This window comes from Drosophila sechellia, chromosome X (assembly GCF_004382195.2).
Source record: "Drosophila sechellia strain sech25 chromosome X, ASM438219v1, whole genome shotgun sequence".
Lineage (NCBI taxonomy): Eukaryota > Metazoa > Arthropoda > Insecta > Diptera > Drosophilidae > Drosophila > Drosophila sechellia.
Window position 1 is genome coordinate 19,742,656 of NC_045954.1, and position 22,838 is coordinate 19,765,493.

The 22,838-nt window shown below is 51.6% G+C and overlaps 7 protein-coding genes across 7 annotated transcripts; 4 read left to right on the forward strand and 3 right to left on the reverse strand.

Moving 5' to 3' along the window:
- Positions 1 to 24: 24 nt before the first annotated feature.
- Positions 25 to 2,233, forward strand: LOC6615024 (dual specificity protein phosphatase MPK-4). The gene is made up of 5 exons (XM_002039405.2): positions 25 to 269; positions 332 to 463; positions 533 to 632; positions 691 to 1,376; positions 1,440 to 2,233. Exons 1-5 carry the CDS (start codon positions 125 to 127, stop codon positions 1,541 to 1,543), a joined length of 1,167 nt encoding a protein of 388 aa, XP_002039441.1. The 5' UTR covers positions 25 to 124; the 3' UTR covers positions 1,544 to 2,233.
- Positions 2,234 to 2,495: 262 nt separating this feature from the next.
- On the forward strand, positions 2,496 to 3,415 carry LOC6615025 (pyridoxal phosphate phosphatase PHOSPHO2). Its single transcript, XM_002039406.2, has one exon. The coding sequence runs from the start codon at positions 2,601 to 2,603 to the stop codon at positions 3,387 to 3,389; it is 789 nt and encodes a 262-aa protein (XP_002039442.1). The 5' UTR covers positions 2,496 to 2,600; the 3' UTR covers positions 3,390 to 3,415.
- LOC6615026 (supporter of activation of yellow protein) lies at positions 3,409 to 14,769 on the reverse strand. Its single transcript, XM_032726639.1, has 12 exons — positions 14,034 to 14,769; positions 10,554 to 12,874; positions 9,399 to 10,491; positions 9,055 to 9,335; positions 7,854 to 7,954; positions 7,633 to 7,788; positions 7,125 to 7,574; positions 6,775 to 7,050; positions 6,417 to 6,714; positions 6,060 to 6,270; positions 5,813 to 6,001; positions 3,409 to 5,665 (listed from the first exon to the last, which is right to left on the reverse strand). Exons 2-12 carry the CDS (start codon positions 12,840 to 12,842, stop codon positions 4,971 to 4,973), a joined length of 6,039 nt encoding a protein of 2,012 aa, XP_032582530.1. The 5' UTR covers positions 12,843 to 12,874; positions 14,034 to 14,769; the 3' UTR covers positions 3,409 to 4,970.
- A 458-nt stretch (positions 14,770 to 15,227) lies between these two features.
- On the forward strand, positions 15,228 to 17,180 carry LOC6615027 (CCR4-NOT transcription complex subunit 9). The gene is made up of 6 exons (XM_002039408.2): positions 15,228 to 15,405; positions 15,579 to 15,761; positions 15,828 to 16,202; positions 16,278 to 16,472; positions 16,530 to 16,621; positions 16,684 to 17,180. The coding sequence occupies exons 2-6, from the start codon at positions 15,693 to 15,695 to the stop codon at positions 16,850 to 16,852; spliced, it is 900 nt and encodes a 299-aa protein (XP_002039444.1). The 5' UTR covers positions 15,228 to 15,405; positions 15,579 to 15,692; the 3' UTR covers positions 16,853 to 17,180.
- Positions 17,181 to 17,588: 408 nt separating this feature from the next.
- Positions 17,589 to 19,499, reverse strand: LOC6615028 (pyridoxal phosphate phosphatase PHOSPHO2). Its single transcript, XM_002039409.2, has 2 exons — positions 19,483 to 19,499; positions 17,589 to 19,237 (listed from the first exon to the last, which is right to left on the reverse strand). Exon 2 carries the CDS (start codon positions 19,064 to 19,066, stop codon positions 18,146 to 18,148), a length of 921 nt encoding a protein of 306 aa, XP_002039445.1. The 5' UTR covers positions 19,067 to 19,237; positions 19,483 to 19,499; the 3' UTR covers positions 17,589 to 18,145.
- A 218-nt stretch (positions 19,500 to 19,717) lies between these two features.
- Positions 19,718 to 20,716, forward strand: LOC6615029 (protein transport protein Sec61 gamma-2 subunit). The gene is made up of 2 exons (XM_032726645.1): positions 19,718 to 19,822; positions 20,224 to 20,716. Exon 2 carries the CDS (start codon positions 20,246 to 20,248, stop codon positions 20,450 to 20,452), a length of 207 nt encoding a protein of 68 aa, XP_032582536.1. The 5' UTR covers positions 19,718 to 19,822; positions 20,224 to 20,245; the 3' UTR covers positions 20,453 to 20,716.
- Positions 20,717 to 20,814: 98 nt separating this feature from the next.
- LOC6615030 (actin-related protein 10) lies at positions 20,815 to 22,328 on the reverse strand. Its single transcript, XM_032726642.1, has 3 exons — positions 22,142 to 22,328; positions 21,929 to 22,081; positions 20,815 to 21,878 (listed from the first exon to the last, which is right to left on the reverse strand). Exons 1-3 carry the CDS (start codon positions 22,210 to 22,212, stop codon positions 20,966 to 20,968), a joined length of 1,137 nt encoding a protein of 378 aa, XP_032582533.1. The 5' UTR covers positions 22,213 to 22,328; the 3' UTR covers positions 20,815 to 20,965.
- Between the last annotated feature and the right edge of the window lie 510 nt (positions 22,329 to 22,838).

Sequence of the window (22,838 nt, forward strand, 5' to 3'; positions counted from 1 at the left end):
CCTTTCCCACAAATCGGATACCGCGCGATGCTGCTGCGGTCACACTAGCACTTCCACTTCCACACTAGGTCCTGTCCTTGCTCTTCTTCTTCCTCTGCCTCCAGCTGGTATCTGTTGCCTGGCCATGGAGCAGTCTCAGTCTCAGCGGCAGGCGCGGCCTTCGTGCTCCGCGGGGGGTGACAAGGCCCAGGACTCCGGGGTGCTGACGCGCGAAGACTTCGACGGCGGACCGGTCAGCATCGACGAGGTGGACACGGGCCTGTTTCTAGGTGAGCATATAGCTGCAATCCTTGTGATCGATGCATTTCTCAACCCTTCCTTGCACCACCAGGTAACCTAACCGCGGCCACGCACATGGAGACGCTGCGCTCCTTCAAGATTACCCACATCCTCACGCTGGACTCGGTGCCGCTGCCGCAGCACATTCTGGAGGCCAGCTTTCTGACCACCAAATATATACAGAGTAAGCACACAAATCAGTAGCTCCGGGAGTGTGCAACAGCTTCTTTAATTATTCAAATCCCTGTTTCAGTTGCCGACATGCCGCGCGAAGATATTCTGCAGCATCTGGAGGGCTGCGTGGACTTCATCAGCTCGGCCCTGGCCCAGCAGGGTAATGTCCTTGTGCACTGGTGAGCATCTTACTTAGGCTGACCAGCCAACTACTCTGACTCTTTGTGCCTTCAACAGCTACTTCGGCGTCAGTCGCAGCTCATCCACGGTGATCGCTTACATTATGAAGCGACACAATCTGGACTTCCTGCCCGCCTACGAGCTGGTCAAGGCCAAACGGCGCTTCGTCCAGCCAAACGCTGGCTTTGTCAGCCAGCTAAAGCTCTTCCGGCGCATGGGCTGCAAGATTGATCCCAACTGCCAGCGCTACAAGATCCACCGCCTGCGCCTGGCTGGTGAGCAGATGCGCAAGGCCAAGATCCTGCCGCAAAGCTTCCACAGCGTGGTCCGTCCGGATCCGGATATAACGCGCGAGAACCCGGAGCCCATAGTGTTCCGGTGTCGTCGTTGCCGCCGCGTCCTGGCCTCCAAGTCGCATGTACTGGAGCACAAGCCGCGTGACAGGCCGCCGCAGGAGGTGGTTCCGAAGGAGAAAGAAGAAGTCACTGCAGCTAAGCTGCCGGCTCAGTCACTGGATCAGGCCGAAAACCATTCCAGTGGTGCTCGCATGCTGGAGCAGCTGTCCGAGCGCATCCGCCAGTCGTCGCTCGGTTCACCTGGCCACGAAAGCACGCCAAACTATTGCCGCAGCATACTCTTCGTGGAGCCCATCGCCTGGATGCACCGCATCATGCTGAACACCCAGGGCCGCCTGTACTGTCCCAAGTGCGAGCAGAAACTGGGAAACTTTAGCTGGATCAACGGTTGGCTTTGCTGCTCCACCAGCCGATAATCCCCCCTCACTCATTCCTCCTTATTTATTGCAGCCTGCAAGTGTCCGTGCGGGGAGACGATGACGCCTGCATTTTATCTGATACCTTCCAAGGTGGAGCTCTCGAAGGCCGTGCAGAACGTGCAGACCACGGTTTAGGTGCAGCGTGCTGGAAATAGAGCGAGATGGCATCATCGGAGGCGGGACAATTGGACTCCCTTGTTGGCTGGCATAGATCGGCAATCGCCCACCTAAACAGAAGTCAATGGAGGCTTGGATTGATTGATCAGTGCTCATCAGTACTGGCCTACATATATGGGCATTAAGTTATTTTTCTATTGGCCATTGAAGTTACATAAGTTAATGGCTCCATTGGTCGAATATCATGCTGAATAGCTCCTCCACCAAGCTGAGATTCTTGAAACGCAAGCAGTTAGCTTAGCTATGCCCTCTTGGGAAACCGATCTCGGATCGGATACAAACTGATTGCCAGGTTTACAATATCAAAACTTCCGCTCGAAGCAAACGTAATTTAATCACTAACTAACTTCGGATTCCATTTGTGGTCAGTCAGTATAATAGTTCACTTTTCTCAACAATAAGAAATAATCACAGAGCATCATCCGGGCGCAACATTGATCTGTGAATCCCCAAAGCTGAAAGATACGTTGGTTGTTTCCGTAGCATATGGCATATGGTATATTGTTTCATTTTATATAGTTAGCCAATGAATTCGCCAATGTAGTTAATTATACACTTACTTATGTACGTGCGATGTAGTGCACCCATATTTGTTGGAAGCCATACAAGTAATACACACGTATATTGATCTTTGCTGTTCCATATGCATTTGCATAGCTTTTTGCATGTTACCAACACACCAACTATGAATGTATTTTAGATATTTGAACCTTTTTGGAAAATATTTTACGCAACGGAAAACGAAACAACATTTTTCAATGACAATATCTAAATATCTTATGCGATATACATATAATACACACATTATATTATAATCACAACTTTTTCGGCCAAACGGACGCGTCGTGGAGCCAAGGGTCGAGCGAACCAAGATCCCAGCTTCCATGGGACTCCGTGCACCTTTGGATATTGGCGCCACCTTATCGATATTGATGTGCTTTGTTGACCCATATCTACTGTATTTAAACGAGTGTGCATTGATATTAAAATCAAATTGTTTGTTTTCCACACCAAAATGTTTGCTATTTCGAGAAGCCTCCGGTTGAGCCGCTGCCTTTCGGCCTTCGGACGCGGACTGAGCGCATCCAGTTCGCCTGGACCGCGCACCCTAGTCGCCATCGACTTCGACAGAACCATCGTGGAGCAGGACTCCTATTTGGCGGTGAGCCAGCTGCTGCCGACCAGTCAGCGCAAGAAGCTGCAGGACCAGATCCCCAAGTGCGGCTGGCTGAGTTTCATAAGCCGAGTGTTGCAGCGCCTGCATGGCGAGCACAAGGTGAACTCCGCGTCGGTGGGCAAGCGTGTGCGGAGTCTCACGGCCGTGCCTGGAATGCTGCGGGTGGTGCGCCGGTTGGCCAGGATCCCTGAGCTCGAACTGTGCATCGTCAGCGACGCCAACTCCTTCTTCATTGGCGAGTGGCTGGAGGCGTACGCCATTGAGTGCCTCTTTGCCGGCGGCGTGTTCACCAATCCCGCCTGCGTCCAGGCGAGCGGCGAGGTGCTGGTGCTGCCCTACCAGGAGCAGACTGACTGCGATCTCTGCCCCTCCAACATGTGCAAGGGCTCCGTGATGGAGGAGCTGACGTGCAGCGGCCGATACGAGCGCGTGATCTATGTGGGCGATAGTTGCAACGATCTGTGCGCCATGAAGCGGCTGCGGCAAATGGACGTGGCCTGCATCCGGCGCGGATTCGAGCTGCACGGAAAGATGACCGCCCATGGCCAGGAACTGGCCTGCTCCGTGCTCACATGGCGCGACGGCCACGAGCTGGAGGAGCTCCTGATGCCCAAAATCGTGGCGTAGAGTTTGTGGTAAGGCCAGGTTATTAATGCTGCTGTTTTATTCGACTTAAAAATAAATCTTTCAGTATGTATACATAAGAATAATTCCACTTAATATGAAGGACTTAAGATTTACTTTTCGCGGAAAGTGGATTAACCAGCTCTCTCCAGCCGAGGTCTGCAGCTGGGCCCGTCTGTGGATCCACTTTGTCTTAAGTAGACCGAAAACTTAGAGCTACCTATCCTGCGGCGGTATTAGAACTGTTGCCTAACAATATTTCACACATGGTTCTTCCACACTTCCACATCCTGCTACCTAATCCTCGCTAGCCACATCTGTATCTGTTCTTGTGCTTCAATCTTATAGCTATAGCTAGTATATCTATATATATATATATTTATATATTTATATATATTTATATATTTATATATATATATTTATATATATATATGTTTGCTTGTTTGTGTGTGTGGTGTGTGTGGGTCCGAGTGTTGGGTTATGTGTTAGCATAAATTACATTTATAATACATTCTTAGCCATACGATTGCAGAGTGGCACCCGGCTCCCGGCTCCCCGATCCTCGATCCTCCGCCGAGCCAAGTCCCTTCCCCGCTTACGAATCTACCGAAACTAATCTAAACTAAACGAAACGAAAAAAAAAAAGGACAAGCAGCTACCGCACATGAAGACACTACTTAGGCTGTGCTTAACTACTTACATGGGCTAGAGGGCGTGGTTCCTATAAATACACACATATACATGTTCAAAAATTCGGCGCATAAGACGTTTAAAATCAGAGTTATGTCTATAGAAGATACAGATGCACAGTGCGCACGGTGGCTTAGACTTAGACTTGGCTGAGAAATAGAAATAGACACTATTTCGATTCAAAAGTAAACGGTAACACGAAACAGCTAGCCCTACCTACAGACCTAGAGACCTACAGACGTGGACAAGACCCCACCCAGCGGGTGGACCAAGCCTCCAAGGACACGGGAATACAAACAAGGCCGCACGGCCAGGACAGCTGGACAGCTAGACAGCACTCTTTCCTTGGTTAAAAACGCAAGTGTACAAATCTGTTTGCGTGGGCGATTGCGCGCAATTGAACTAAAATGCGTCAAATGAATTCACTAGAAACAAATGAAGTTGTGACTTAGTGCTAGGCTATTCAACTTAGGCGTTAAAAAAGACTTAAGCATAACGTGGTCTACGTGGTGTTCGGGGTGCGTGTCCTGTGTGTGTGTGTTTATGTGGTCGTTTGGTTGTTAACATTAGCAAAGTTAAGTAACATAACTATAATAGGAATATTCATATGTATATATGTATAAAACACAATCAATACAATGCAGTACTGACAAATAAAGAATAATCGTAGTAAAAAAAATCCTTAAATATTCTCTCCACTCTTAATCCAATCTCTCCCCCTTGTCGCATTCGTTAATACTATGCATCTGTGTGTGTTTTTTTTTTTTTTTTTTGGGATGGCGGCTGTGCTCTGTGGTTACGACCACTTTGGAGGCGGCTTGGAGAGGGCGGCGCGTCCGGCGCTTACTATAAGTCCGTTAGAGTGCGCTTGGCACAATAACGTATGACCCCCACTCAGGCAACAACGGGCGGCGGAGCTATGCCTATTGGAGTGGCAGCGGGTGCTCCTGCTGCCGCCGTGGCCGTTCCCGTTGCAGTGACATTCGCCGCGTCCTCGGTGACTCCGTTCCCGCTGAAGCTGCTGCTGCTGCTGCCGCTGCTGCTACTGCCGCTGCCGCTGCTGCTGCTGCACTGCATCGTTGTAATATTGACCGCATTACCCGCCTGCCGTCTGCCTATCGTTCCTGCAATGTTTGTGGTCACCGCCGTCGCTTCAAGAACGGGCGGCAGCGATGCCACGGGCACAGCTGCCTTTGGACTCAGTGCCGCCGTTGGCGAAAGGGAGCGTCCTCCGTTGGTTGTCAGGCCGGGACTGGGCATCGGACTGTCATCCGTTCGCGCGGACGTGGTCTCCAGGACAGGAGGAACTGCTGCCGTCCCGGCCGCACCCGCCGCCGACTGCCGCTTGGCGGGCTTATTTCGCGCACATGGTACGCAGAACATGGCGGCGTGCTCCCGGATCTTCGTCACGTGATCGATACGGTACTCGTGCACCCATTTCAAGCGCTTGTTGCGCGCTGCCCTTGAGCGGTCCCCGTTGGCCGCCGGTCCTCCGGACGCCTGCGACAGGGCGGCCACCTGGGGCAGACCCTCCGGCTTGGTGGCCCCGCATCGCACGCAGAAACAGCAGCGCTCACAGCTCCATCGTCCTGTAAGTTTTGTAAGAGGGATGTTAAGTAATCTAGTCTGTATTTTTGAAATCATCCAATCGAACTATTTGCTATGTTGTTATCATAAACAACTGAGCAACTACTAACTCTCCAAATGGCTTCATAGGCAAGCCACGAATTACTTACCATCTGGGACTGTTTTGAGGCCCAAGCAGTAGATGTGGTAGCCTCGGTCGCACTGCTCGCAAAAGAGCATCTTTCCTGGACGTTGGCTGCTACGGCACTTGATGCAGCACTTGCACCCGGCGCACTGCCAGTTGTAGTTCCTCACGCGACCCACCATGCGCGCGGGCATATCGACGCAGCTGGGATGGACTGTGGGAAGGCACAGAGTTTAGGACGTAAGCGGAGCAAAGGATGGGGGACTACTTACCGCGCTTTCGGCATGTGTAACAGCGGATAAAAGCCTCCGGCATGTCCCTAGCATTGCGATGCTGACTGCGCAGACAGACGCCGCAGTTGGACAGCCTGACCGACGATGAGCACTCGTTCCCATCCTCGTCCTCGCTGCCTGCTCCACTTGAGGCACCCGTCGAACTGCTGCAGCTCGAGGTGCTGCTGAAGTCGCTTTCATCGCCGCTTTCCTAAAATGCATAAGAATTGTTGGCGATTATTTCAACTGAAGCCCATAGTTTTCAGGATGCAGACACCAGTGAACCAAATGTGGTTCAATTGAACTCATTTTAATGTATTTCATCAAACCAAATGAAATCCAAACCGCTCAAGTTACCGTATCACTGCTGCTCCCGTTGCCGCTGGACGCGGATGAGGCCGATTGAGCGGAGGACGTGCTGGAGCTGCTAGCCGTGCGGACCTTGTCCGTCTGCTGGCGTGCGGACCTTCTGCTGCGTCGAACGGGCGCCGTTACCGTTACGGATTTAATGGCGGACTGCTCTTGCCCCAGATCCTTGGGGGCCGGGGCGGACGTTTTGATTTCTTCGCTGCCTACAGCTTCGGATTTTGCCTGTAGCAGCTGGGCCATCAGATCGGTCGACGGTTTGTCCAGCGCCGTGTCCAGTGGGTAGGCTCTGTAAAAGTGAATTGTTAGTGACATTGGATATAATAGCGACACTACGATTGCGTCTTACCGGAGCTCGGCGGGCTCAAACTGGCGGTAGGCCATTGAGAACTGGTCCGGTACCACCGTGAGTGGATAAGCGTAGTCTGAGTTGCGGAAGGCCTCGTCGTAGACGCGGGGTAGCAGGAGATTAGGCGGTGCCGGTATATTCGCCTCTTCTGCCACTGCCCGTACCAAATCCGCAGTGGAGCGCTCTAGGCGAGTACAGGTGGGCGCGGTCCTTGGCTGCGGCTGATTTATCGTGAAGGTCTGCAGGTCCATACAGCACTGGCGCTCATCCTTACGGCTGAATACGAGAGATAAGCATTAGCATTAGGAAGCTGCTCATTTGCCAAAGGCAACTGCTAGAATGTAACTCACGACTTGTTGAAGTAAGCGTTCCACTTGCTGGCCGAAAGCATGGCACGGTCGCGCGCTTGCAGACCTCGTCCGGCGCCGACTGTGAGTCCGAGGGCCTTCTGCTTAGCCTCGATCTCGCGCAAATGCTTCCTGCGAATGTACTCCTTGTACTCTTCGTACTTGTCGAAGAAGTCCGCGTACATGATGTCCAATATGTCGGAGGCCCACACAGCGGTGATGCCCAGGTCGCACAACTTCTCGCTGACCAGGCCCTTCTCCTGCAGCCAATTGCGCTCCTCCATGTCGACCGAGCGGCGTGGCAGATCTGGGTACTTGCGCTTGAAGCTGGTGATGCCCAGATAGAGCGCCACCTGCTCTTGGATCATGAAGGTGTCCCGATTCTTTGACGGGCAGCAACCTTTAGGCGGTGGCCAGTCGTACTCGGCGATGCTGGAGGCGCTGTAGTCCGTGCTGCAATTCAATGAAGACTTAGACCTGCTACGTTATGAGTTCGTTACAATGCACTTACTCTTCGGCCACGCAAGTTTCCATCTTCTTCTTCTTTGGACGTTTGAGAGCAGAGCCCAGAATTGCCTCGGCGGACTGACCCTGGTTGGAGTCCATCATGCTCACATTGCTCACCATGGACGACTGTGACTCCTCGTTGTTGAGGAAGTCGGGTTGCCTGCAGGCGAGAAACGAATTTATTAATTACAATTTACAGTGGACATGAACACAAGGTAGACTCACTTCTGCGGCGTTAGCGGGGGTTCCATCAGGCTGGCCATCGACTGATTGCTGTTGCTAAGATCGGCGCTCATACGCGTGTCCTCCTCAAACACTTGCGGCGACTAAAGAATTGGGGCGGTAAGCAATTAGGAATCACGAATTCAAAGGACATTGCGCTCTAATGTATACCTCATATATGTATATATCTCAATTTGTAGTCTAGGATATAACGTTCATTCTGATAGAAAGGTAGGACTAATTATACGAGTGGTACCTAACTTAAATGACAAGCTACTTTTACTTCTACTAAGAATTGCCAATAGCAGAAGAAGGAAACCCTACGAAATCAAAACTAACCATTTGTAAATACAGGGTAATTGCTCAACATGCATACATACGTACATACATATGTACACAAGTGCGCATAATTATTTATCCTTCCAATTTTTGGAAGCCATTGCTCTTTGCACATGTTTAAACGTGCAGCAGCGAAAACGGCAAGCGAAGAGTTGCCAGCTCTCAACGAAGTCCACATTCAAAGCCCCGCTGAGAGAGTGGGCAAGAGAGCAATCGAGAGTGAGAGCGACTGCAGCAGCAGGTGTGGTGAAGGTGGACTACTGTCAGCTCATTTACGTACACACATGCAAACACACACACGTGCGATTGGCGAGAGCCAAACAAAAACTTCAGCTGATTAAAATCGCAGGTGAAGCCAACAACAATCACAGCGGCTGCGCTGCTCAGTTCGCAGCTGCTTCCTTCGCCGCTCCCCCCCCCTTAACCGGCACGCCACCCGCCCACCAATAGCTAATGCAGCGACTCAGCAGCGGTTCGCTTGGTTTTATTGTTGTTGTTGGCTATGCACTTACACTAGGCCGTTGGCAATGAATTCGCGACATGGCGCGCGCCTTTGTTTTTAATTACGACATGTTAGCCCTCAGTGTGTGTGTGAGTTTGGGTAAGTGGGCAAGATTTACGTAACGAAACATAAACAAGAAGGCAATGTAATGCAAATTGTAAAGCCCGCTAGAAGCCCTAACTGTACTGACCATCTTCAACACGATGCCCCATATCCGATGTCCGTTACTGCGAGAACTAACGAGATCTCGAGCAGCACCATTACTCGTTACTGCTGCTCGGTCTCGTTACATACGTAACTTATTTTACCATCATATTAGTAATTGAGTAATTGGTGTTTGGTGCATTAACGAAGACCACTTACCGGACTGAACAAGCCTTTAAGTCTCTCGGGATCGGGCTGGTGCTTGAGGCCGCCCACGCATCGTGGTCGACTCATGGCGATGGCCTTTGCTACGGCACTAGCTCCTCGGCTCATTCGCGGGGCCCTAGGCTGCGTGGCGGGCGTTGTGGAGGCTGTGCCTCCGGCGCTGGCAGCCCGATCCCCTGAAGAAGATCCTCTACCGCGGCCTCCCCTGGATCGCCGGCCACGACCACGTCCCCGCGTGGGAGTCACTATGGAGAGCATCGGCAACGCAGTTTCGTCTGAAAGAAGAGTTGTACTTTTGCTTACTTGAAGTTGTAAGGGATGTAACAAAACTTTCTTACCTCCGGAGTTGTCCAGCGCGCTGGTGTAGTTGTCCTCGTCGTGACAGTCCGGCTGGCTACCGCCGGCACTGCTGATGCTTGAGGGGCGCGAGGAGCGCAGCTGCTGGGTGGCCATGATAGAGGAGAAGTCATTTGGCTGGAAGATGACATCGGGCAACGGGTCCGAAGAAGACAGAATGGTCGTCGGAGGTAGCATCGAGCTGCTGCCGCTTCCAACGATCACCTGCTGGTTGGCGGCAGCGCCGGAGGAGGTCGACGAACTGGACGAGCACATGGTGAGGTCGATCTGCGCGCTCAGGGCAAAGGATATGCTGCTATTATTGTTGTTGGACTCGGCCTCCGAACTACCGAACTGAGACATCGTCGGCGGCGGCAAGGGGCTTTGTTGGACACTGGCCTTGCTCTGGCGCTTCCTTGTGGACTTGGGCGTGGGCTGCAGGTTGGTGTTTGTGCTAGTCGCGGTGCGGCGCGTGGCTCTCAGCGGGCGATGGTCGCGAGTCTTTGGAGATTCCAGAGCTTCGGCAAGCCCGTCTTCAACTCTTGCAATTGGCACGCCCACAGACGACTCCTTTTCCTTTGCTTTTATGTCCGCCTGCTCTTGGCCCACGCTCACCATATCGATGGCCAGTCGCTTGCGCAGCAGTTGTACGCGGCGCGACTTGACAGCGCTGTTGACCTCCTCCTGTGGAGTCCCGGGTTTGGGAGTAACTGCGACTCCACCATCCGCCGAGCTCTGGTTTTGGACACGCTTCGGCCGCCCGCGCTTCTTTCCCGTTCCTGCCGGCGTCGCTACCGGCGGGGGCTGAGGGGTCGCCGGTTCTAGCGGATCTTGCGCCTTAGCGTCCTCGGCTTTGACCTCCGAGAACAAGGCTCCATTTTGATCCGGCGTTGAAATCGCCTGCTGTTGGGGGGGTGGAAATAGCGAACCCTCCAGATCCGTGTTCAGGATTCGCTCGTGCTTCTGCTTGCGTGAGCGATGTGACGGCGGAAGCGCCTGCAGTGATTCACTGGACTTTCTGGCGGGATCATGGCAATTCTGCGTCTGCTGGTCGTTTTCGTCGTTGTCCAGACGTCGCTGTTTGCTGGGAGGGAGCTGCAAAAAGAAGAACTACTGTCACGGCACAATTTGTTATAAATAAATAAGCGACAACGTACTCTACTGCTGGGAGATTCGTTTCCCTCGCTGCTGGTGCGTTTCAAGTGGTTCTCGTTGTTGTTGTCTTGGGTATCCATACGCTGTTCCACTCCGTGATCCATTGCGAGCTTGTGAATAGTTTGGAGATGTTTGTTGAGCATCGGGTTAGAATCCTCGTCCATGTAGGCTACCCTCGGGCTGCCATCAGGCGTGTCCAGGATTTCAATGGACTCGATTATGGATTGGGTGGGATTCGCGGGGGCCAAGGGACCAACGACTGCCTCGCCTTCTGCAGCAATAACAGATCCCCCACCGGTACCGCTTCCATTCGCCATCAGGCGCTCCGTTAGCTGGGGATACTTGCTGGATTTGCTTTTAGGCGTGGCCGTGGTGAAGCTTTTAGCCGGCGCCGTTAGCTGGCTGAGCAATATATTCGAATTGGGCGACGCAGCTGGCATAACGCGACTGTCGGCCTCCTCGGACACATAAACGCCCATCGCAGTTTGCATTCGCAAGCAGTCGATGAGCAACCCTTTCGGCGAAATGCGTCCCGTGAAGTTGTTAGGCACATGCGTTGGCGAAGAGCCCGGCGACGGTGACGAGGTCAGGTCCACCATGTCCACAACATTGTGCTGGGATTGGGCAGGCTTGCTGGCCTTACTGGCCTTGCTCCCACCGCTGGCTATGCCGTTGCTGGCGGGCATGGGCGGTAGATTGTGAAAAATCTTGGGATCGTGCTCCTTGGAGAGCGAATCGTCGATCACCATGTCGTCCGAATTGCGGCGAACGACGTCCGAAGCTGGCGCAGCAATATCTGCGTCTAGATCGGAGAAGCCGCAGAACTCCTGACTACTGCTGATCGACTCGCCGCCATTCGTCATGGGAGCCGGCGTGGGATTGGGCGTGGGTTTTGGGATAGCCAGCTTGGAGGCCGCCGTTGGTGGCTTCTCCTCAAGCACTGCACGCACCTTGTGCTTCGGTGAGCATAAGTTCTTGATGGTCAGCTTGGGCAGCGGCTGCAACTGCTGCTCCAGCTTAGCCGCCTGTTCGTCCTCGATCATCTCTATGGATTTGGTTTTAATGGTGAGTTTGGGGATGCTCTGGGCGTTGTTTAGGTCGTGCGTCATAATGACCGTGTGCACGTGCTCCTGACCGCCGCCACCTGTCTTGATTGTTAACTTTGGTATCTGCTGCTGCTGCGGAAGCTCCTCACTGCTGCTGATGCAGCTACTCCCGGCAAGCGTTGTCTTGATCATCAGCTTGGGCACCGTCTGCATCTCCGCCAGTGACGACGACGACGACGACGAGGAGGAGGACGAGGCAGATGAAGACGAGGCGGATGCGGGCGAGAGGCTGGACAGGTGGGCATCGTTCTTGGCGGGCATAGCTGACTGGGCGCCACTCACAGCTGCTGAGCATGATCCAGAGTTGGAGTTGGAGCCGGAAGCAGCCGGGTTCTCAGGCAACTTGATGGTCAGCTTGGGCACCACGCTGCCTACGCGCCTCTCGTTCGCGGCGCGGATGGTCAGCTTTGGCACAATGTGCGGGGTGTTTCGTAGTTGTTGGCCGAGGGTGGTAGCCACCTCGTCCTCGGCGCACGACGAGGAGCAGGAAGAGGCATCCGCATCGAAGGCATCTTGCGGCTTCGCAACTAAGCCTCCTTCCGCTCCGCCGCAGGGCAGCTGTATGCGCAGGGGCTCGACGCGCCTCTCATCGCCGCCCGGCTGAGATTCATTTGCGTTTGAGTTGGGATTGGCGTGCTTGGAGAGCTTCAGGATGATCTTATGTCCATCCCGCTCTTCGCTCTCTACCTCGAGCGCCGTAGCGGCCATCGCTCCACCTGCTGCTCCCGCTGCTGATGGTCCTTCTCCGGATGCTGAGCTGGCCGATGCAGATGCTCCAGTTGTGCTTGGGGCATCGTCGCACGGCGTCGTCGGCGGTGGCAGCGTCGGCGGAGGCGACGCTGTGGTGCTGGTTATATGGCCGGGCTGATTATTCTGATGCTGCAGTGCCTCCTCCCGCTGCTGCTGCTGTGGCTCTGGGTCCTGTTCCCGGTCCCGATCCGCATTCAGCTGCTGATCCCGCTGGGCTGGCGACGACGTGGAGCTAACTCGTTGCTCCTCCTCGCTCGTGCTGCTCGCTGCCACTGACTTGGCGTTGCTATTAGCGCTGCAGTTCAACTGGGGGCGACCTGCTGCTCCGGCTGATCCTGCTGTGGACGTGGCGGCTGCCGATTCTACCGCTGTTCCCGATTCCGATCCTGATGACGATGTCGCTGCTACCATCTGCTGCTGACGTAAGTCATTCATTGCTATATTCGATTGTCCAGTGGGCCGCCAGCCTGCAAAAAGAAGTGGACGATCCTTTAGATCAGGGTGCATCATGATAGCAGTCCATTTGATTCGGGACTTTCAACAACTAATTCAGAGCAAAGGACAAATGAAAAATTTGAATGGCTGACTACTGCATGTGAAATCAAACATACATATGTAGATATATGAATCATCGGATCCTAGAGAAAACCGCCAATATAGCAAATAATGCGTACAATTGCCGCCCCAAGGGATGCATTTTGTTTACACTAAGAAGAGACAATTTGAAAAGGGGAACGACCTACAGACACCCACAAACACACTCATACTCATACATAGATGTAAATTTGTACACTTATTGGAGCCCAATGAAAGAAGAAAATTGAATGAAAGCCGGGTAGAGTTACGATCTATTTATAAAAACCGTATTTGTAAATACCGAGGGAAGCGCAGGTTTCAACAGTCGCCAGCCGAAAATGCAATACTATTTTCCGGCGTTGGACAACTACCGCTCGAAATTGCCGCGAAAAACTTCAAGCGAAATAAACACAAGAACCACAGCGAGAGCAACAACAACACTTAATAAATAATAAGCGCTGCAAACATGCGCACACAGCTGTCGACTGGGGGAGAACAAGAAAAGGCAGGAGGAAGATGAGGATGAAGCGGAATGAATGGCGTTGAGCGCAGAGGAATAGACAAATACTGAGAAAGCCGCGCCGCCACGAATTATGGCCTGTTTGTTACTGGTGTGTGCTGGCAACACTGACGCCAATTCACCACGCTGGCGGGCGAATCCACCACAAGCAGTCGATGCCGCTGCATGGAGAAAATTCACACACACACACATATGCAAGAGCACGACACGCACACACACACACACACACACACACACACATATGTGGGTTGGTTGCCCTGGCCTGCGTATATGTATGCTTACACTTCTACTGGCCAAATGCAAGCATCTATATATTTGCACTACGATTATTATTATTGTGGGCACGATTTTAGAGCGCAATATCGACAGCCAATGCACTGGCAACAAAATTAGCAACAACGACGCCGCCGCCAAAGCCCTGACCCAACACCACCACTACTACCACTACCAATACCAACGACAACAACAATAACGAAAGGGGCAAAGAAGAAGCAGAAGCAGCAGCAGCGACAAGCAAACGGCAAACTCACCATGCGGCAAAGTCGTCGCTCAGAGACAGACAAAAGAAGATGGTGGAGTGGAAGAGCGCCTGCTTTTGATTTGCGTGCTCAATTCGCGATTGCGATTTGGATTTGCTATTTCGTTTGCCTTTGCCTTTGCTGGCATTGGCATGCTCATATTTCTATTCACTTTGACTGCTGCTGCGCGACGCCGTGCGGCGTTTTTCTTTTTTAAGCGTTCGGCGTTGTTGTGCGAGAAGTTAAACACATTTTTCCATACGATTCAATGCGATTTTGAAGCACGGGCAACACTCGACTCTCGGCCGCAGTAGGCACTACTCGCACGCACACATCGGCGGTGCACACGCATGCACACACACAACAGCAACAGAACGGCACACACAACACACACGCTCAGTCGCACGCACACATAGGCATCGACACCGACAAGCGCAACGAGCGCTCTCAGTCGCCGTTGTCCCACTTTCCGTGTATTGGTTTCGATTCGTACACTTTTCCACACACTTTTAACGATTCAAATTCAATGGTACAGAAGGCAGGGCGACACGAGAGTGCATTGGAAGCTGGCGCAAACCTCAAAAAAATATCCAACACGCTGGCCGCACGCACGACTCGTACGCAGACTGATTCTCGGCGCGCGTCGAACGTTCTTATGCATTCATTATTGAACGGAATGCTCTGTTTCGCCTGTCTGCTTATGTTTTTTTCTTTTCGATTCCGAGGTACTCGTCACGACAAATGAAAATCAGTGTGGCCGTCTTGCGGCTGACAGCTAGATACCCGGCTGGCGGGGAATGTGTTAAGAAATACCACAAACTCGACGGGGTATAGCCGGGATGCAAACCAGCCGGTGGACTGGACTGCCGCTAAATGCGTCTTTACTAAAATGCATTTAGCATTTAGCTAATTAAAATACCCTAAGGCAACCCACACATTATGCTTATTACTTCTTATCGATGTAATCATCGCTCACTTCCATTTATTATTTCTTAGCGATGTCATCCGTTTTCGAAGATATCAAGCATAGACTTTTATATTTTGCACCAACAAAGCATGCGCAAGCCGTTGTATTTGTCAAATCTTGTTTGATTTCATTCAGATTTCGTGTTTTCGTACGGCTTCAGGTTTTTTGGAAATTTAAATTATATATTTATGTATAAAAAATTAGCGCACTGTGCGAGCGAACTGAGCATTACAGCATCTGGCCACACTGTTCGGAACAAAATGATAGTCCTGGTTTTCGCCACTTGTTTTCGATCATATTAGACTTGAACCAACGCAAAAGGGATTTTCTGCCAACTTTATCGATAACCGCAACCGACGCCAACTTCAACCTCTTCCTTTTCGCAGGCTCTTTCCGTTCAGCGAATTCTCTCCCGTGGTAAGTCCATTGCAAGCGTCCGGCGAAAAAAACCAAAAAATAGACGGCAAGTCGCTAGTGCCCCCTCTTCCTTTTCGCAGGCCCCGTTCCGTTTAGCGAATTCTCGCGCGAGCTAAGCGTCCGGCAATAGAAATCGACGCCAAATTGCTAGTTACACCTCCTCCTTTTCGCAGGTCCCGTTTCCTGCGTTTCCATTCAGCGAATTCTCGCCCTAAGTTCATTGCACGCAGTCGGCGTCAGTTCATAATCAGATCTATTCAAGCTAACACGCAGAAATCAGCGTTGCGATGAGTGCTCAGCCAAGCCCACATATGAATCCCCAGCAGCAGCAGCAGCAGCAGACCGAGCAGGAGAAGGTAAGCCGATGTCGGCAAGAACGCGTGCTAGTTCGCAGCTTTACCTTTTATCTTTTCGCCCGCCAGGTGTACCAATGGATCAATGAGTTGGCCCATCCGGACACGCGTGAAACCGCTCTGCTCGAGCTAAGCAAGAAGCGCGAAACCGATCTGGCCCCCATGCTGTGGAACAGCTTCGGGACCGCTTGCGCCCTGTTGCAGGAGATCGTTAACATATACCCATCGATAACGCCTCCAACTTTGACGGCCCACCAGTCGAACCGCGTGTGCAACGCCCTGGCGCTTCTTCAGTGCGTCGCCTCGCACCCGGAGACTCGCACGGCCTTCTTGCAGGCCCAGATACCGCTCTACTTGTATCCTTTCCTATCGACCACGTCCAAGACCAGGCCCTTCGAGTACTTGCGCCTGACCAGTCTGGGCGTCATTGGTGCTCTGGTCAAGGTAGGTTGAGTTCAAGGCCAGTGGTCACCTAACGCACTAATGCACTTGTTTTCTTTTTATTACTGCTATCCGCAGACCGACGAACAAGAGGTTATCACCTTTCTCTTGACCACCGAGATCGTGCCCCTCTGTCTGAGCATCATGGACAGCGGATCGGAGCTCAGCAAGACTGTAGCCACTTTCATCATCCAGAAGATATTGCTCGATGAGTCGGGTCTGTCGTACATCTGCCAGACCTACGAACGCTTCTCGCACGTGGCCATCACCCTGGTGAGTGTCCCTCTTCCGTAGCCTCATACATTGACTAAGGGTCTCTATCGATTTCAGGGCAAAATGGTCATCCAGCTGTCGAAGGATCCATGCGCCCGGCTGTTGAAGCATGTGGTGCGCTGCTATCTCCGTCTCTCGGACAATACACGGTAAGTCTTGGCGGGCAAGTTAATTATCGTTCGGCTCTTAAGTCTAGCCTTGACTCTTTCAGCGCTCGCAAGGCCCTGGGACAGTGTCTGCCCGATCAGCTGCGTGACGGCACCTTCGCGGTGTGCCTGCAAGAGGACAAGTCCACCAAGCAGTGGCTGCAGATGTTGCTCAAGAACCTGGAGCTCGGCGCCAATCAGCAGCAGATGGGCATGTCGCCACTGGGCTCCTAGGGAGTGGAAGCGACAGCCCCAAACACCATATTAATATCTATTCTAACGTCCAACTATCGATGAATAATCCAAACTGTTAATTAACTGCTCGAACGAATATACATGCACATATACAATCATACATACATACACATACATACATGCACATCATATACAATCATAATACATACACATACATACATACACATACATATTTCTTAAGCTTGCACGCGGATTGCCTGAGTCGACTTAAGCAGAGCTGTAATATAATAACTACTACATAAACTACAAATAAATTCATGTTAATACTATGATTGTCACTGGCAGCCAATAAAGACGAAACGATATATTTACGCGTGTTTGATTTCAATAATATCAATATTTTAACAGAGGATATTGACAATCCCGCAAAAATCCAGAAATTTCTTTAAGTAGTGGCTCTTTAGCTGCAGACTTTTGGGCTTCTGTCCGGATTTGCTTGTGTATATTTGTTAGTAGGGGCTCCTATAGGCTCTATATACATATATAAGTAAGTTCTGATCATCACAATCAGTCAAATGGCTCATCCATCCATCGAGGTGTAAACAAAAGTCGAGGAAATTGCGCAGAAAGCGCATCTGCTGCTATCCCCGTCCCGCTCCTGGCCGCGCGGCTGGCATGCTGCTGTCCCGCTCTAGGTCGCGTGGTGTGCACCAAGAGCACCGAGAGCACCCAGTGCTCCAGCCCAGCCCAACCCAGGAAAAGAAAATGCAGCGGGTGCAGTAACGGCAAAACACACATTCAAATGCATATAATATGGACACTCATATACAGCTTGCAATAGCTTCAATTACAACAGGTTTAAATATAGACACATGGAATAAACACTAACAGCCGCAGCACAAATTGACGCCTCGAGTCCTGGGCACACCTCCGAAGTTGTACTGTTTGGATTTCCACAAATTGTTTCGCAGGTAAAGTCCCGGCACACAAATACAAATACAGATCCACCCAGTCCACTTGGCACGGCCAGTGCAACGAAGTGGCGAGCGGATCAATTAAAGAACAGACCAGACCACATGATGCAACAACTGGATGGTTACGCATTTGGGACCCTCACGAGTACTCCTGGCATCGTAGAACCCCATGATTGCCATCGCAGCACAGTCCAAAACAAGGAACAAGAAACGGACCTCTCGATACCATGAACTGTCCGTGGTGCTCCAAAGAAACAGTTTCCTTTGCGATGGCAATCCTGCAGCTGGGCAATCGTCGCTCTCGAGGATTACCCGTTCTACTTACCCGTGCCGGCGCCAAATGCGAGCACATGCCACCTTAGTTGGGCGACTTGGTCGGCCCGGCAACTGCCGACGCCCGACGTGCCACCTCCGGTACTTTGCCATCCGCATCCGCATCCTGATCCGTCTGTTCCCCATCGCCCTGCAGCTGGGGGGTCTTCAGCTGCGGCAGTGCCAGCATCTGGTCCATCAGATCGAAGCCGCTCTTCCAGATCAGCAGCTGGGCGCGCAGCTTCAACTTGCTGCGATTGCGGAGCAAGTGCTTCTCCATGGCGAAACCCTTGCGGGCGCAGGCAAAGTCGCACGCCCGCTGCCGCAGCACGGGGCAGATGTCGTTGTTGCCGTCGCCCACGTAGAAGACGTGGTCATAGCGTATGCTGCGCCGCAGGTCCTGCTCGATGACAAAGTGCTCCAGCACTCGCCCCTTGCACAGATTGCTGGCGCTCAGCTTGCAGTCCGACTGCTGGTGGTGGGCGCGGACCATTAGCCGTCCGGAGGCAACGAATTCCGCCGGATTGGTAAAGATGGCCACAAAGCAATCGGCCAGGTTGTGTGCCCGCAGCCACTCGTCGATGAAGACGCTGTTCGAGTCGCTGATGATGATCAGGTCGTAGTGCAGTCGCTTGGCCAGGTGCTTGATCAGGCGCACGAAACCGGGCACCTCGGGTATGCCACGGATGGTGTCCCTAATGCGCGCCTCCGACACCTGTTGCTCGTGCAGCAGGCGAAACACCTCGGCCATGTACTCCGTCCAGCAATCGTTCTCCACCAACTCGTTGACCTTGGCGCTCGTCACCTCCGTGGGCAGCAGGTCGCGCACCACGGTGTCCGTGTTCTGGGAAACGATCGTGTGGTCAAAGTCGAAGGCCGCCAGCCGACGGCGCTGCTGCTTCCTTAGCCTGCAGCTGGCCACGGCCGCGGCCACAGCGGCGGGTGACTGCTGCTGGTTCGAGAACATCGTGTGCTCCGCTGCCACTCCGCTCCGCTCCGCTCCTGCTCCGGCTATGGATGCGCTCAGAGCGCGTGGAGAGCGAGTTCGGGTTCGAGTTTGGTGCGAGGACTAGTGTGTCCGCGCCGCCCACGATGCTAAATGGCAGTTCGCCTGGGCGCAAACACCGTTGTGCGTGCGCTTGGATGTGGGAAATACCGATTATATACCACAAAAATGCAATAGTGCAAGTCCTGTTTCTTGTTCTTTTTATAACCTCTGTTTCTTATTGAAATTTCGATTTGCTTCAATATAAATCAAATGTAGATATTTGGTTGAAAATGAAATAATATAACGCACTCTCCCTGCGTTCGAATAAATTTTTAGATCTTTGTTTGAAATTCAGCCAGTTACCTAGACTGATATTGAAGCATTGTGAAACTCACATTTTATCCGCTTGTTAACGATATGAGATGTTTACTCTCGAACGCGTACAAATAGTTAAAGAATGTAAACAAAAATTGAGCTTTGAATATAATAAAATTTGGCTACAAACTAGCTAACGTTTGCAGCATTCCAGAGCATTCCGAAGCATTCATAGCATCCAGCTGCAAAATAGCCAAGTTGGAATCCCTGCCACGGCTGACAGCTCGTCCCGAGTGTAGCGTAGCCCTGGCATCTGACAGCCGACGTGGAGCTGTCATCGGCAAACACATACGAATAACGGGGTCTACGCGGCAGTCGACAACCGTTTCATTTGGCTGGAAATTCTGAATCAAAGCGGAGGTATGTGTTTGATTGTTTGATTTTCAGCTGCGCGCGGACAATTTTTCAAGTAAAATAGTGAATGGGCGAAGAGTGGCTTTCAAGCACCCGCAGCAGATGTCTATTTGCCCTGTGCACCGTTCTTTGCCTGTGGACGACCTTGCACTTTTTCCCGTTTCTTCACCAAATCCTGCTGATTTGGTGAATCAAAGCGATTGCGGGCACAGACATTAATGGTGAACTTCAGCCACTGACACCTGCCGGAGCTGTGATAGCTAGATAACTAGTTGGGCGAAATGGGTAAATGGGCAACCCGATTTCACCTGCGACGTCGCCCAACCATTTGCCACGTCGCGCTGACGTTGCCGTGAAAGCGCTGTATACCTTTTACTGATTAGCACTTTCCTTCGCTTTCGTTGCAGAATCCCAAATATCTGACTAGACATGGACAAGGTTGTTAAGTTTGCCGAGCCGGGACGCGCCTTCGCCAAGGACTCGATCCGTCTGGTCAAGCGGTGCACCAAGCCCGACCGCAAGGAGTTCCAGAAGATCGCCATCGCCACTGCTGTTGGCTTCTGCATCATGGGCTTCATCGGCTTCTTCGTTAAGTTGATACACATCCCCATCAACAACATCATCGTGGGCTCTTAAACGCGCTAAGTGGCAAGGAAACCAACAATCATCCATTATAGCATACATCAGATCAACGTTTTTTTTCGATTAGTTAACATGCATTATATGTATGGACCATGTGCATTCAGCGAATGCCCTTCTAACAAATTCACAACCACATGTTGAAGTGCATGAACTAGTTAGTTAATAAGATTCAATTGTAAAAAGGAATCACACGTTTTCATAGCATTTGTTTGGGGTGCGCCCCGCTAATAAATGTTAACCTGATTTTCCGTGTACAAATGAGATTCTTTATATTGCTTGAATGAGTGGGTGAACGAAGCGGGTAAACAGCCATCTTCATAGAACCAAGATTAAATGTGTTAGATATCCAGAAAACGTAAAATCAATAGTTCGTTTAATGCTCGTTAGCCTATATGTCGTAAATATTTTATACTTATATATAACAGAATAATCAAAAGTAAGTTAGTACGCGTAACTGGTAAAGCGCCGAAGCATGCATATTTTCATCTTCCGGGACTTCCCTCGAGTCTACGAGCCTGTTGGCCTATTATCGCACAGGTTGCTCCAGTCGGGAACGTGCTCGCTCTTTAGATACGTCTCCTTAACCAGCGATCGTGTCTGGATGAGATCCGTCGCGCCGCACAAGGCGCCACCCAGCCAGGCAGTGAAGTTTTGCTTGCCGACGGCATTGAAAAACTTAAACTGAAGCTCGCCATGGAAGCGTTCGGCGTAGAACGGATCCTCGGTGAGCAGATGCTGCAGCTCCTGGCGGATGCGGGCCAGCAGACCCTGGACCATAGAGCCGCCGCCCACGAGGAACAAACTCTCGACCAGGGCGCGTCGCACGTCCAGTGTGCAGTCGAGAATGGAGCGCAGGATCAGGTGCGGCAGGCTGTCCCGCTCGTTGCTGGCCTCGAACATGATCTCGTAGGCAGACTCCCGCAGGAGGCCAGGCACCTGGATGACCGCATCGTTGTCGCTGACAATGTAGTCCACGTCTGGCGCGGGAGTCGGCTGATCCTCGCCGCCGTTGGCGCGGGCCTTGGCCCTTTCCATTGTGGTCACAAAGCAAGTTCGCACCTTGATGTCTTCCAGCACGCTCTCTGTTAGCAGGCTCTCCTTAACGCCACTCTCCACCAGCTGCCGCTTGATCTCCGCGTGGATGGCGCTGCCTCCGTAGCTTTGATCCTTGAAGGCGCCCATGATCTGCACCCCGCTGAAGACGGGCATAACGCTGGTCTCGCTGTACCCGACGTCCACCACCAGGGCAGTCGGCACTGCCAGCGTAGACAGCGCAATGAGATGCACGGGCACGAACAGCACAGAGGAGACGTCGAAGTGGACAAAGAGCACGCGGGCCAAGGTCTCACGCAGCACAGTGGGTCCGAACACGTTCTCCACCAGCACGAACTTGCGCTCCTTGGGGCTGACCAGCAGATGCCTAGAAGGAAATTACATTGCAATAGAAGCCAAAGCCACCGAGCCACCTACTTGAAGAAGATCGTCTGCAGAAAGTCCACTAGCTGGTCGTACAGCTCCTCCGGAGTTTCGTAGTCGAACAGACGCTTCCGGATCCCCGTCGTGGTCATCACCACCTCCGTGGGCATGATCTTGCGCGGATACGCCTCCGCCGCGAATCCCAGCCTGAAAAGGGTGCAGTGATGACTTCATACCACTTTCGCCGAATCATTTGCGCTTGCTTACTTGGTGTAGGCGGTGCCAATGTCCAGGACAATGGGCGGCTTCTCCTGCATCACGCTCTCGTAAATGGGCATCTTGGCCGCTGTCTGCTGGCTCCTCTGCTGGCCGAACCGACTAGACCATGGATTATTTATTGTTCAGTTCGCTTAATTTTTGGCCAAGCCAAGAATTTATCGGTGTGCGAAAATCATCGATTGACGATGTCGCGAGCAAACACCCTGTTTCCACTAACGGCATCCGTTTCGCTGATGAGCTTTTGAAATTTCTATAACTATGTTTATTGGTTTGAAATACATTGAAATTATTGATTAATTGGTCAAATTATGGCTTTCAAAACCCAACAAGATACAATTTAAAAAAAAGCTCGGAATCATTTGGTGCCAGTGGATTATTCTGTTTTTAAGAAATCTGTTCTTGATCAGTTCGTAACTAACGGACAAATAAAATCAAATTAACTTTAGTTTATTGCAGTGCACATATGTACGCTTTTCAGTAAGTTGGCAAAACGATAAGAAACTTAAGATAACTACTTAATTGAATTGAAGCCAGACAAATCGGTTCTCAACTGTTTCAATTTTTTAGAAGATATAATAATTGTAGTTTTATTCATAGATTTCAATAATGCAACAAATGATATAATCGAATGATTCTCGTAAAATAAAATAAATCTTAAGAACAACTTCTGTATAATATAATTTCG